The sequence below is a fragment of the Hyperolius riggenbachi genome, chromosome 10 (genome assembly GCF_040937935.1).
Source record: "Hyperolius riggenbachi isolate aHypRig1 chromosome 10, aHypRig1.pri, whole genome shotgun sequence".
Classification (NCBI taxonomy): domain Eukaryota; kingdom Metazoa; phylum Chordata; class Amphibia; order Anura; family Hyperoliidae; genus Hyperolius; species Hyperolius riggenbachi.
Window position 1 is genome coordinate 181,870,620 of NC_090655.1, and position 14,380 is coordinate 181,884,999.

Genomic DNA, 14,380 nt, shown 5'->3' on the forward strand with positions numbered 1-14,380 from the left:
ATCTTTTAATTGAGAGACATTTCCGTTATAATCTGATAAGTTGTAAATCTGGCTTTTGGAAAGATGCCTGTTCATAACTGGTTCTGGTTTTGTATCACTGTAAACTGCATGCTGTGACTTTTAATTTGTGTTCAGTAGGTTGAAGGTTACATGGAATGTAAACTGACCTTTCCCCAAAAAATGGCACAAGTAACAGTGAGGATGTCGCTTCCAATACTTTTTTTTTTTTTACTATCTTTGTTTGTTTGTTTTTTTGTCTTGCGGCAGGTGTCTGAAAACCCTCTCATCTACCTGTTTGACACACCAGGTGTTCTTTCCCCACGTATTGAGAATGTTGAGACCGGAATGAAATTAGCACTCTGTGGTAACAATCTTTGTTGTAGATCATTTAAAATAATCTAAAAACACACAATGGGTTCTCCAAAGAAAAAGTGACAGGGGTGACCAGAATATTGCACATTTTGCTACTTCAGATACATGCTTTGATCAGGTGACTTAGAATAAATTGCTGTAATCTGTACTGCATCTATTTTGTCCGTAGCTTGGCACACAGTATTCTTTCATGCGTTCCAGCATGTATCAATGTATGTCAACATTCTACCTATCCCACGCAGCTGTGAGGCTTTTTCACTGCACCATACATCATGTTTGGCTTATAAAAATGCTGTAGTAATGGCCTTCATTATATTTTGGCTCCTGACAAAGTACACCACATGTGGAGCTTCTTCTGCCTCCATCCCCTTCATTTTGAGCCTGCAGTGTTGGATGCACCATCACTGATCCGGGTATGTTATTAACTACACACATGCTACACACAAGCTCTGTCTGTCGTATATATTATGGCTTGCAACTATTCATTTAAATCTATAATATCTTAAAGACAAGAGATACTGTTTTTTTTTTATTAATATGTACAGAATGTATGTAAAGTATATTACCTTTCTGTAAAGTTATATGACTTATTACTGAAGTCTGTTATTGTAAAAATTTTCAAAAACTGTTCAATAAAAACTTATTGAAACATTAAATCTATAGGGGCCTATACTGCTCCACTCTCACAAGCAAATGTATAAAATAACAAAGTCTGTTTTGCAGCTAGCAGCCAGACAAATGTTTGCAGTCATTTGTACCGCAACAAATGCAGGCATTTTCAGAACAGCTGCATAATATTTAAAGGAGAACTGTAGAGAGAGATGTATGGAGGCTGCCATATTTATTTCCATTTGAGCAATACCAGTTGCCTGGTTATCCTGCTGATCCTCTGTCTCTAATACTATTAGCCATAGACCCTGAACAAGCATGCAGCAAATCAGGTGTTTCAGACAATTTTGACAGATATGACAAGATTAGCTGCATGCTTGTTTCTGGTGTGATTCAACCACTACTTCAGCCAAATAGATCAGCAGGACAGCCAGGCAACTGGTATTGCTTAAAAGGAAATAAATATGGCAGCCTTCATATACCTCTCACTACAGTTCTCCTTTAAGCAGGCTGGATATATTAGATTTAAAGGGACACTACAGCGAAAAACTGTAAAATGTAAAATATGTGCAAACATATACAAATAAGAAGTACATTTTTTCCAGAGGAACATGAGCCATACATTACTTTTCTCCTATAATGCTGTCACTTACAGTAGGCAGTAGAAATCTGACAGAAGTGACAGGGTTTGAACTAGTCCATCTCTTCATAGGGGATTCTCAGCAAGGCTTTTATTCTTTATAAAGATATTCCTGAAAAAGGATTTAAAGAAAACCTGAACTGAAAATTAAAAGTCAAAATAAGCATACACAAGTCATACTAACTTTCCATGTAGTCTACTCCTCACTGTGATCAAGGGAATTTTCCGTCCTCCATTTTGAAAATGGCCATTACCCCATAACAGCTTTCTGGTCAGCACACAGTTAAACTGTAACATCGCCCACTTGAGCCATAGGGAAACTTGGACATTACCTGGTACATCCGTTTTCCTCTCAGCTATAACTGACAGCAACTGATATTTTATTGACAGCAACTGATATATTTCAGATCTGACAAAATATTGTCAGAACTGGAAGGGATTATTGTCAGAAGAAAATGGTGAGCTTCTGAAATGAACTGATGGCAAGGTAACTATGGCCTCAATTCACTAAGCTTTATCAAACACTTTATCAAATGTTTGATAATTTACCTCATGGGTAAAATCTAATTTTGAATTCACTAAGGTGTTATAGATTTATCGAATGTTTTATTGATAAAATGTTCAATCAACCTATAACACCTTAGTGAATTCAAAATGACATTTTACCCATGAGATAAATTATCAAACGTTTGATAAAGTGTTTGATAAAGCTTAGTGAATTGAGGCCTATGTAATGTTCATTTGAAGTTACCTCGTGTTTATTTTAAATATTTTTACTCAGTACAGGTTCTCTTTAAACAATGATTCTGGCCAGCCTCCCTGCTCGCTACACAGTTTTTGGGCAGTTGGACAGAGCAACTGCCATTCACTAAGTGCTTTTGAAAATAAATATATCCCTGAGAATCCCCTATAAAGAGATGGACTAGTCCAAAACCTGTCACTTCTGTCAGATTTCTACTACCTACTGTAAGTGACAGCAACATAGGAGAAAAGTAATTTATGGCTCATTTTACTCTGGAAAAAAATGTACTTCTTATTTGTATATGTTTGCACAAACAGACCGAATGATTGTACAGGTAATAAATAATCACAAACTGTGTCTCAAAGGAGACCTGACCTTGTACAAAATTAGTGACTAAATTGGGTCATTGGTCAATCAGCTGGATCGAAATCGTATGCACCATTGATCAACAGGTCTAAAAGATCATATAGTAGGTATAGAGAAAAACGCGGTCAGTGTCATATCGCCATGCATCTTGATTTAATGTATCGCCCGCCCTGCCGTCAAACTTTGTTTACAAACAGACTGCAGGACGGCGAGCAACCAATCAGATGAGAAGAGGGGGCAGGATGTCACTCCTCCTCCCACACTCTGTTCAGCGCTGCGGGCCTCGCAAACGTTGCTATGACTACCCTCGGGGACCAATCACTGACGTCCTAGGCTGGACCTGCTGACGTCACTTCCCTTCCTACGATACAGCGTGGAAGGGCTGATGTATACACATATGCAGGGACCCCGGCACCTGGGAGACATGGTGAGAATATACTGGGGGGACTAAGGGATGACTGGGAACATGGTTGATTTAAGCGCTGAGATGGGCGGGGACATGTTCAGGTGAGGCTGATACAGCCATTTGTTGCTTGTATTTAAGAGCAAAGAGCAGCGAACGCTCCAGTTCTATTGTGGGCTATATTGCTGTGTTTTTTTTGTGGTGGGGGGAATGCTTTCTTTAATTTATACACTGTGTGTTCTATTTCCTGACGAAGCTCTTGTTTTATAGAGTGAAACTAGTCCTAGTCGAATGACACTTGCACTGTAATTATATTTATAGATCACCCTCTCTTACCCTGGCTTCATACCTTCTGTGAAGGCATTCCAATGGCTATATACTACTATGTAGGAGCATTTATGCTCACGTGCGAGTAATGGGGGTATTGTTACCATTCCTTTTCAACAGACGATATATGAACTATACTCCTACAGCCAATTGTAACTGCGTTCACTTTTGTAATAATTACCCTGCTGCGGTGTGAATAGCTACACCACAGTGCTTCTGACTGACTTTTAGCCACTGGGGGGGATCAGCAAGGACCTCTCACCCAGAGGCAGTGTATTTTAATTGTAAATTGTATATATTGACAAATATGAGATCTACCGATATGACACTGACCGAGTGTTAGGTTTTTCTCTATACATACTATATGATCTTTTAGACCTGTTGATCACTGGTGCATACGATTTCGATCCAGTTGATTGACCAGTGACCGAATTTAGTCACTAATTTTGTACATATAGGTCAGGTCTCCTTTGAGACACAGTTTGTGATTGTATATGTTTGCACATATTTTAAATTTTACGTTGTAGTGCCCTTTTAAAAAGCACCTGTACAGGGGTGCAACCAATGTTTTTGTGGCCCCAAGCAGACCATATTTTGTACCCATCCCTGAAAGCCATGGGGAAAAATGGGCGTAGCTATGGCATGATGCGAATTGAGCCACCACCATATAGCCACGTATAGGTACCGACTCCACCCCCAGTGTAGGTGGCCAGATGTCCCATAAGTATAAGTCCCTCTGGGATTGGTGGCCAGATGAGCCACCCAGTATAGTTATCCTGGTATAGGGGCACCCAGTATAGGTAGTAAGGTGATCTCAGTATAGGTAGTAAGTTGACCCCAGTTTAGATAGTAGGGTATCCCCAGTATAGGTGGTAAGGTGCCCCCAGTATAGGTAGAAAGCCCCTTTTCCTTGTCTAATCAAATTTGTTTAACCACCTTGGCGGTCAGTACCGCCAGGCTGAATATCTCAGCCCCTGGTGGGTCTTTTTTGACAATTTTTTTAAATGTGTTTTACTCAATCGCTGCCGCTACGTGCCGCGAAAGAGGGCCCCCCCCAGACCCATTGTGCAGCCTAGCCAATCGCCGCCAGGCTGCGCTAAGGGGTGGATCAGTACTCCCCCTGACGTCATGACGTTATCCCAATCGTCACCATGGCGACAAGGGAAGCCCTAACAGGAAATCACGTTCAGAGCGGGATTTCCTGTTGGGTATGGTCACCGGCGGCAATCGAAGGAGTGGGAGGGATAGCGCAGGGAGGGGGGAATCATGTAGCTAGCGCTAGCGCTAGGCTAGCTACATGATAACAAAAAAAGTGAAAAAAAACCCACCCGCGGCCGAGCGCCGCAAAACAATTAAACGCCAGGGTGGTTAATGCTCCGAAACATTTAAGTGTGACAAGCATGCAAAAAATCAGAAATGGAGGAGAGGGCACATATGCTTTATCATAGCACAGTAGCTTGTAGGTGTTATTTTCAGCCATTTTCCTTATTTGTAACCGTTTTTTTCTTGTTTAAATATGAATTATTGTATTAAAGGGGCAGTATGAAGAATTGACTTACTATAAGATCATTCGATATAAACATTTTCTAAGTGGAGCAATGTATTGAGCTTGTGTTGTTGTAGAATAAAAGTAGATTACAATAGTGCATTAGCCACATTCAGTGAAGAAGTGGCGTTGGGAGAGAAACCTCACTGACGCACAGTTAGCAGATACCATTGTGGAGTAGGAGGCAGCCCTGTCAGCTGTTTGTATTTTCGTTATTCTTCTCCCCTTTCATGATCCTGGAGAGGATTGCTCTTACTTGTAACGGCACACTCGTGCAGTTTTACAGCTCATCAGAGCCGCTGTGTGTCCCAGGACAGTGATTTACGGCTCTGATGAAAAAATGCTGCCTGCTGAAACACCCTTCAGAGAAGCTGGCAAAACCACGCTGTGGAGACCTGCTATTGCGCAGATTCCCAGTGGCTAGTTTTAGCAGGCACAAGTGCTATAGCTGTGTCCTTCATTCTGTACATTCCTATTAAACAGAGGCACACAGGGTTTTTTTTCTTTGTGAATTCTTTGCTTTCGGAGGAAGGTGGTAAGAGGCAAAAATCACTATCCTGAGGAGGCTCTGATGAGCTGTAAAACTGCACGAGTGTGCCGTTACAAGTAGGAGCGATCTTCTCCGGGATCATCAAAGGGGGGAAGAATAACAAAAATACAAACAGCTGACAGGGCTGCCTCCTCCTCCACAATGGTATATGCTAACTGTGCGTCAGTAAGGTTTATCTCCCGACGCCACTCCTTCACTGAATGTGGCAAATGCACTATCGTAATTGACTTTTATTCTACAACAGTACAAGCTCAATACATTGCTCCACTTAGAAAAAGGTTATATTGAATTATCATATAATAAGACAATTCACCATACTGCCCCTTTAACCTCCCTGGCGGTACAATAAATCCGCCGGATGGCAGCCGAGCACCCCTCAGCGCTGCCTGGCACTGATTGGCCAGGCAGCGAAAGGGGTCTGGGGGGGGGCGGCGCGGCAGGTAGCGGCGGCGATCGTTATGCACACGCAGCTAGCAAAGTGCTAGCTGCGTGTAGCAAAAAAAAATTATGTAAATCGGCCCAGCAGGGCCTGAGCGGCACCCTCCGGCGGCTTACCCCGTGTCACACACGGGATTACCGCCAAGGAGGTTAAACTAGTTTCAATGAATGTAAGAGAACGGTGGTATATGCGCTCCTCCTCTCAAACTTTCGCAAATATAAAAAATTAAAGTACACAGTACATATATTTGAAATCCAGGCAGCCAAGTACTTTGCACTGATTACACAGATCGCTGTACAACTGGGTGAGTATTCGCACCCTACTAGCGTTTGTAAATTAAAGTAAAGCGCTCTGTGTATCAGTCAGATATAAACTATGACACAAATCCTAATACAGAAACAGGCCTAATACATCAATATAGTCCACTTTCAAGTCCATTAGTAACGATCTCCATCCCAATAGTACATATCCTGCTCACCAGAAACGTTGGCTGACTGGTTAAAATCAGCGTAAACAGCATGTACAAATGGTTTCAATGAATGACTCTGCAGAATCTAACATTGTCTCTGTAGCTGGAAGACTCTAGAACAGGGTGTCAAACTGAAATACAAAGGGGGCCAAAATTGTACACTGGGACCTAGTCGCTGGCCAACCTCAACTGTCTACTGGCCAGCTTACTCCCTTATAAAGTTCCCTAGTGTCTAATGCCCACCAACCCCTATACAGTTCCCTGGTGTCTGGTGGTCCTACCTCCCTTATACAGTTCCCTGGTGTCTAGAGGGGCCACCCTCCCCTATTCAGTTCCTTGGTGTATTGAAGCCTCCACACCTCCCCTATAGAGTTCTCTAGTATTTAGTACTTTAACCCTACCTTCCCGATATGGCTTTCCTGTTGTTCTAGGGCTTCACCTCCAATATACGTAGCTTCCCTGGTGGTCTAGAGTTGGCTAAACATAATGCAAAGTTAGGAAACCACTTGAGGGCCAAATTAAATGGCTCTGAGGGCCAGATGTGGCCCGCGGGCCGGAGTTTGACATGTATGCTCTAGAATGACTGTTGCCCATCACATTTTGACATTTTTTTTTTTTATTAAGGAACAATCCTAGATCATTTGGTGGGAGAGGATATCATAGCAGATTATCTTCTTTATACCCTTAATAATTACCCACAACACAGGTAAGAAATGCAAAATGCAATAATCTTAAAGTCTGTATCCTTTGTACTTTAGTAGAGAGCAACATTTTAAACCATTAGTTCAGGCTTGTGTATTTAATGCCTATTCTAATTCAGAAAATACCACCATTCGGAATGCTCAGTCTTCTGCACTGCTCATAACCCTTTTTTTATATTATTTGTGTTTCATCACATGGCTGGCTAGATTTGCAAAGCTGTCTTCCTGTGTAAATGTAGATGCAGCTTGATTAGACAGCAGTCTATGAGCTGCCCAAACTCCTACCCCTGCTCCATCATTGCACATGTATGGTAGTTGGGTAGTAGCACCAAGTACATACAGCTAGTCTTTCACTATGAACATCCTTTCTGCTGCTATGAGAGAGAACTCTTTGTGGCAAGCGCTGCAACACTACAGCTGTGCAGAGTCTTATCATCAGCTACCAAAAACCAAGGACCAGTATAATTTGTTGCATGTACTACACTTGCTACAATTACAATTGCTTACTTTGCCATCAATACTTGTTATACTGCCAATTTGTGGTTAGGCTAAGACATATATGGTAATTGGGCCGTGTGGTTGGCACGAAGGCCCCAATTGAGATAGGCCGGTGCTGTACATACAGTACAATTAACCACTTCTGTACCGGGGGGGGGGGGGGGGGGGGGGGTTGCCTGATCGGTGCTGCGTGGGCTCTCCAGCCCGCAGCACCGATCAGCTAGCAGCCAGGGCGATCAGACTACCCCCCTTTTTTCCCCACTAGGGGGATGTCCTGCTGGGGGGGTCTGATCGCCGCCGGCTGTTTGCGCTTGCGGGGGGGCTCTTCAAAGCCCCCCTCCGCAGCGCTTCCTGGCCTCCTTCCCCTTCCCTCCCTCTCCCTCCCCCTGTGAGCGGCGCAGGACGGAATTCCGTCCTGCGCCGGATAGGACAGGCTTCAGCCTATCAGGTGCCGGCGATCCCCGGCCAATCAGAGGCCGGGATCGCCGATCTCCGCTACGGCGCTGCTGCGCAGCAGCGCCGTATACATGTAAACAGCGGGGAAGATCTTCCCCGTGTGTTTACATTTACCCTGCGAGCCACGATCGGCGGCTCGCAGGGTGTTCACGGAGACACCCTCCGTGAACTGACATGGAACGTTTCCATGGAATCCACTTCAGGATTCAGGGGCGTAGTTAAGCGTACGCCGAATCCTGAAGTGGTTAAACGTGTTGAATTGACCTGCAGCTGATGTGTAATACTGGAATCTCCAGCAAAAGTCTCGTAGCAGAGCACCATTTTTAATGGTCTTATCTTGCCTTTTTAATACATTCAGGTGATTAATGGATTTTATAAAATACTGTAGTTGTGCAAATTATACAGCTTGGATCTCTTTCCTGGTTTTTGTTAGTGTTGTTACCAGTGGCGTGTCTGGACAATATGGCGCCTATGGCAAACACTGAAATTGCGCCCCCCCATCCTTTTTTGCGTAAATTTGTTATGATCTGCAACAAGAGGAGAGGACACAAAGTCCTGCGCAGCGCGCTTCACATGGAGGTAGTGTTCTATGATATCACTTCCGCATCTGAAGTGCTCACCGTCCATGGGCACTGTAAACTCTCCCCTTTAGCACATGAAACTCCCTGTCCCCCCAGCACATGACATCCCTTCCCCTCTGTTCTCCAGCATGTCATGTGCTGAGGGGCAGGGGTGTCAAGTGCAGGGGGGAACAGGGTTATCATGTGCTGAGGGAACAGAGGGGCAAGGGTGTCATGCTGGGAGGACAGGGGGTATGGTGCTGAGGGACAGTGTTGTCATATTCTGAAGGGGATAGGTATGTGATGTGCTGAGGGGGACATGGATGTGGTGTTCTGAGGGGGACAGTGTTGTCATGTTCTGGAGATGATAGGGATGTGATGTGCTGAAGGGACAGGGGTGTGGTGTGCTGAGGGGGAAAGTGTTGTCATGTTCTGGAGGGGACATGGGTGTGATGTGCTGAGGAAATAGAGGGACAGGGGTGTCTTGCTGGGAGGACAGGGGGTATCATGACACCCCTGTCCCCCGAAGCACATGACACTCATGTCCCCTCCAGCACAAAACCCCTGTACCCCCAGCACATCACACCCTGTCCCCTCCAGAACATGACAACACTTTCCCGCTCAGCACATTACACCCATGTCCCCTCCAGCACATCACACCCTGTCCCCTCCAGCACATCACATTGCTGTCCTCCAGTATATCACACCCCTGTACCCTCCAGCACATCACACTGCTGTCATCTTCAGTATGTCACACCCCTGTCCCCTCCAGCATGACACCCCTGTCCCCTCCAGCACATCACACCGCTGCCCCCGCAGCACATAACACCCCTGTCCCCTCTAGCACATCACTCCGATGTCCCCTGGAGCACATACATACCTGTCCCCTCCAGCACATCACACCCCTGTCCCCTCCAGCACATCACACCACTGTCCCCTCCAGCACATCACACCACTGTCCCCTCCAGCACAACACCCCTGTCTCCCAAACACATCACACCCCTCCCCCCCCCCCCCTCCAGCACATCACACCCCTGTCCCCTCCAGCACATCACACCACTGTCCCCTCCAACACAACACCCCTGTCTCCCAAACACATCACACCCCTGCCCCCCCCCCCCCGGCAGCATATCACACCTCTGTACCCCCAGCAAATCACACCCCTGTCCCTCTGTGTCCCCAGCACATCTCATTCCTGTCCCCCAGCACTGACCTCGTCCTTCAGCCCAGGACCCCCCCAGCAGCTGGTACTTGAGTGCCAGCGAGAGAAGCATGTGGCTCCCATGGTCCCGGGTCCATCTGGGGGTGTGAAGGAGGAAGAAGCCATCTACTGCTGCACCAATCACCGCCTGCACCATGGACGGATTTGTAGAGGGAGCCGCAGAATTCCTAGCCGGCTGCATCACCTGACCAGCAGTGCCGCTCTGCACACCGGACTGTATCAGCTGATCTGAGAGCGGGGAGACGGCGGCATGCCTGCATCAGCTAAGAGCGCGGTCTGTGCGTGCGCGCAGAGAGCTGGAGTGACGTGGTCAGGGGGCAGCTTTACTCCCACGTGGCTTACCTGACCAGCAGCTGACGGCGCAGTGTCAGGGAGATAGCGGTTGCGGTGAAACACGGCTCTGGATACACGTCTGGTTGTTATTTCTTAGCTGTACTACACATGCAATTCATTACTTCGAAAATATAAGTCGACCTTGTGTATAAGTCGACTCCAATATTTGATTCTCTTAAGCTGGAATTTTTTATTGACTCAAGTATAAGTCTACCCAGCAAAGTTAATGGCTGCACTTGGAGACCAGGAGGGGTTAATGACTGCACTGCATAAAGTATTGCAGCCATTAACCTCCTTAGCGGTATGTTCACAGTAAAAAACAAGATATCCTTGCGCTCCTTCCTCAAAAGCTGCAGACACACTCTCTCAAACAAGTCTTCTTAACTCCTTAGTTTAATGTAATGTGCAGCTCCATAAATCGGGGCAAAGAATAAATCCAGCATGATGAACGTGTTATGATGGTGGTCTGCTTCTCAGTGGTGCTGCAAGTTGCTGTCCCAATCTCAGCAGGGTGTGTTCACAGAAAAAAACAAGATATCCTTGCGCTCCTTCCTCAAAAGCTGCAGACACACTCTCTCAAACAAGTCTTCTTAACTCCTTAGTTTAATGTAATGTGCAGCTCCATAAATCGGGGCAAAGAATAAATGTGGGTTTTTGTAGCTGCCCAAGGCCCTTCCTTATGCTGTCATGATTGTTGTCACCCTTCATCTGTCATAATCCTGCTTCTTCCAGAGGTTTTATAACTACATCCAGAGTTTTAAATCCTTCATATCGGACCTCTGAGGGGTGGCCAGACTGCTCAAATCAGAATGAATGGCCGACCCAGCCAGATCAGCAAACACGTTTTTGGCCTTGCCAGATAGCTCATCTCCTGCATCTGTCCTTCCAAGATCCTCAATACTCAGACTGATGTGCCAGGCTCTTGCAGCTTTCCCGTGCCACACTCTCCACTTGTTAGAGGGCGAGGGAGTTCTTTAGTCTAGATGACAGGATAGGCTGTGCTGTCATTGGAGAGGAGTAGCGGCTGGGGACACAGATCTTAGTTACACAGCCACTTCCACGGCTGTGGCATATAGAAAACACCCTGAAAATGCTGTTGTGGCTGTGAACAGTTCCTTGGAATCTGAGGTCAGTCCTGAGGTCCTGGTAGAAGCAGCGAAGGTCCAGGTAGAAGCTGCAGAGTGTCCTGGAATAGCTATAGATCAAGCCTTGAAAGAAGACTTGTTAACTGGATTTCAAGACATAAGACAAGCCTCAAGCCTCAACCAGGCTTGTCTTATGTCTTGAAATCCAGTTAACAAGTCTTCTTTCGAGGCTTGATCTATAGCTATTCCAGGACACTGCAGCTTCTACCTGGACCTTCGCTGCTTCTACCAGGACCTCAGGACTGACCTCAGATTCCAAGGAACTGTTCACAGCCACAACAGCATTTTCAGGGTGTTTTCTATATGCCACAGCCGTGGAAGTGGCTGTGTAACTAAGATCTGTGTCCCCAGCCGCTACTCCTCTCCAATGACAGCACAGCCTATCCTGTCATCTAGACTAAAGAACTCCCTCGCCCTCTAACAAGTGGAGAGTGTGGCACGGGAAAGCTGCAAGAGCCTGGCACGTCAGTCTGAGTATTGAGGATCTTGGAAGGACAGATGCAGGAGATGAGCTATCTGGCAAGGCCAAAAACGTGTTTGCTGATCTGGCTGGGTCGGCCATTCATTCTGATTTGAGCAGTCTGGCCACCCCTCAGAGGTCCGATATGAAGGATTTAAAACTCTGGATGTAGTTATAAAACCTCTGGAAGAAGCAGGATTATGACAGATGAAGGGTGACAACAATCATGACAGCATAAGGAAGGGCCTTGGGCAGCTACAAAAACCCACATTTATTCTTTGCCCCGATTTATGGAGCTGCACATTACATTAAACTAAGGAGTTAAGAAGACTTGTTTAAAAGAGTGTGTCTGCAGCTTTTGAGGAAGGAGCGCAAGGATATCTTGTTTTTTTCTCCTTAGCGGTATGCCTGACACTTTGTCGGGCATACCGCTCTCTGGCCTCAGGAGTCCCCCATGAATAATTTGTGATCAAATGGTTGCAACAGCTATAGCTAGCACTAGGCTAGCTAGTACAGGTGGCTGGCACCCCTCCCCCCAATTGCCCCGTATCTAGCCACTTAATACATTACCCAGCCTGGCTCCAGTGATCGGCACAGCCTCCCCACACAGCTCCGGTCTCTCTGTGGGGAGGATCGGGACTGCGCATGATGTGGTGATGTCATGACGTCATGTACGATCCCCCATAGTGAAGAGAGGAGCTGTGCGGGGAGGCTGCGCCGATCGCTGGATCCAGGCTGGGTATTGTATTAAGTGGCTGGATCGGGGGGTGCCGGCTACCTATGCTAGCCTAGTGCTAGCTAAAGCTGTTGCACCCATTGGATCACAAATTATTCATGGGGGACTCTACAACTGTAAAACCTCTCCTGTCCCTCAAGTGCAGCCAGTGGCGTAGCTTCAGATCAGTGGGCCCCGATGCAGAACTTAGACATGGCCCCCCCACCCCGGTGACAATTCCCTTGCCACCTAGTTTGGCAAACCCACCACCGTTTTGTTTCGGAGTACACACAGATTAGCATTCTCACTCACCTGTCAAGCGGGCGCGCTTCCACTTTCTTTCTTTAGTGTCCTTCTGTCTTCATCCCTGCAGTGTTTCTGTGACCAAGTGGCATGTATGTAACTTCTTGATCAGTCACAGGGATAGGGACGCCATATAGTTTGAGACAGAGGGACGCTGAAGGAAGGAGGAGGTAGTGCGCCTGCTGGACAGGAGAGAATTCTAAGCTGTGTGCACTCTGAAGGAGAGGGGGGTGCTGGTGGCCTCTGTTACCACTAATTTAAAGGGTGGGGATATGGGCAGCAGCACACAACACCGCAATTTGGGGTGAGGGGAGATGCTCTGATAACATTTGCCCAGAGTCACATTTTATTTTATTTAAAGGATACCAGAGCTGAATTAAAAAGTAAAAACGGGGTGAGCAGGCATAAATATGATTTATTCCACATGCCCACCACCACTCCCCCCATTATCCTCCATTCCCCTCCTTTATTGTGCAAATGCCCCCCGCAGCCACTTAGTGGTCGGCCGAGTCGGGTATTAGTGTGCATGTGCAGAGCGCTCAAAGGCACATGATCAAGAATGTGAGCAGCTGGGCCAGCACCTGTGCAGCAATAAATAATGACTAACTGGGCCGACCAGGAAGTGGCTGCAGGGGGCATTTGCACAGTAAAGGAGGGGGGGGGGGCAGAGGAGGAGAACAGTGGGCATGAGGACTACGTAATATATACACAGTATGTGTGTATATATATATATATATATATATATATATATATTTTCCCCCGTTTTTACTTGATGATTTCTGGGCAGCTGCACTCAAAGTTTTCCCCTTCACCTGTATTTAGCTAGGAGTTTTGAATCAGAACTCCTTGCTTTTACTGATGGCTTCCACTGTAAAACCTCTATTCTATTTAGCTGTAAAGTACACTAGTCTATGGCAGGCACTTACTGGCAGGCAGCAGACACGTGGACAGCTTGCACTCTGGGTTCTGGCTGGCTCCACTCACTCGAGGATGATTGGGAGGAGCCAGGAGAGCCAGAGATGACATCACTGAGGAGCAAACTAGAGGGGGCGGTGCAGAATGACAGGAGTGACTGTCGTCACTACAGCAGCCGCCCAGCTACAGGAGACAAGTAGGAGAGGAGGAGGAGAAAGCGAGAGGGGACAGAGGAGATTGGGGAGGAGGAGACCAGGCAGCAATCACTTGTCTGCGGTGCTGCAATGTAGTAAGTGCCTGACGGCCACTGCAAGCACACGTGCACAGGCAGGGAGGCCGCTCCTGCACACGCCCCCGGGCCCCATCAGGAGGCGGGCCCAGTCGCCATGGCGACCGCTGCGACCTCGGGCCCTACGCCCATGAGTGCAGCCAATAATGCCTCCAGACCCCCAAGTGCAGCAATTATTCACTTCCCTTCCTGCAGCCCAGTATTTTCACCCTGCCCCCTTCCATTGTTGTGGCTAGGACTTTTAGACCTGTGCTTTTTGGGCATTTCCTTTAACAAGAAAGTGACACTTAGCACTGGGTAAATTGCTGAAAATGGGAATG

The 14,380-nt window shown here is 46.7% G+C and overlaps 1 protein-coding gene across 2 annotated transcripts in view; it reads left to right on the forward strand.

Moving 5' to 3' along the window:
- Window positions 1–14,380, forward strand: part of MTG1 (mitochondrial ribosome associated GTPase 1) — a 57,904-nt gene that overhangs the window by 26,078 nt on the left and 17,446 nt on the right. For both annotated transcript variants that reach the window (XR_011024271.1, XM_068255327.1), the window contains exons 8-9: window positions 268–364; window positions 7,088–7,169. Coding sequence is in view for 1 of the 2 variants with exons in the window: in XM_068255327.1 (XP_068111428.1) it covers window positions 268–364; window positions 7,088–7,169 (179 nt within the window). In the remaining variant the exon portion in view is untranslated. The remainder of the gene's footprint in view (window positions 1–267; window positions 365–7,087; window positions 7,170–14,380) is intronic.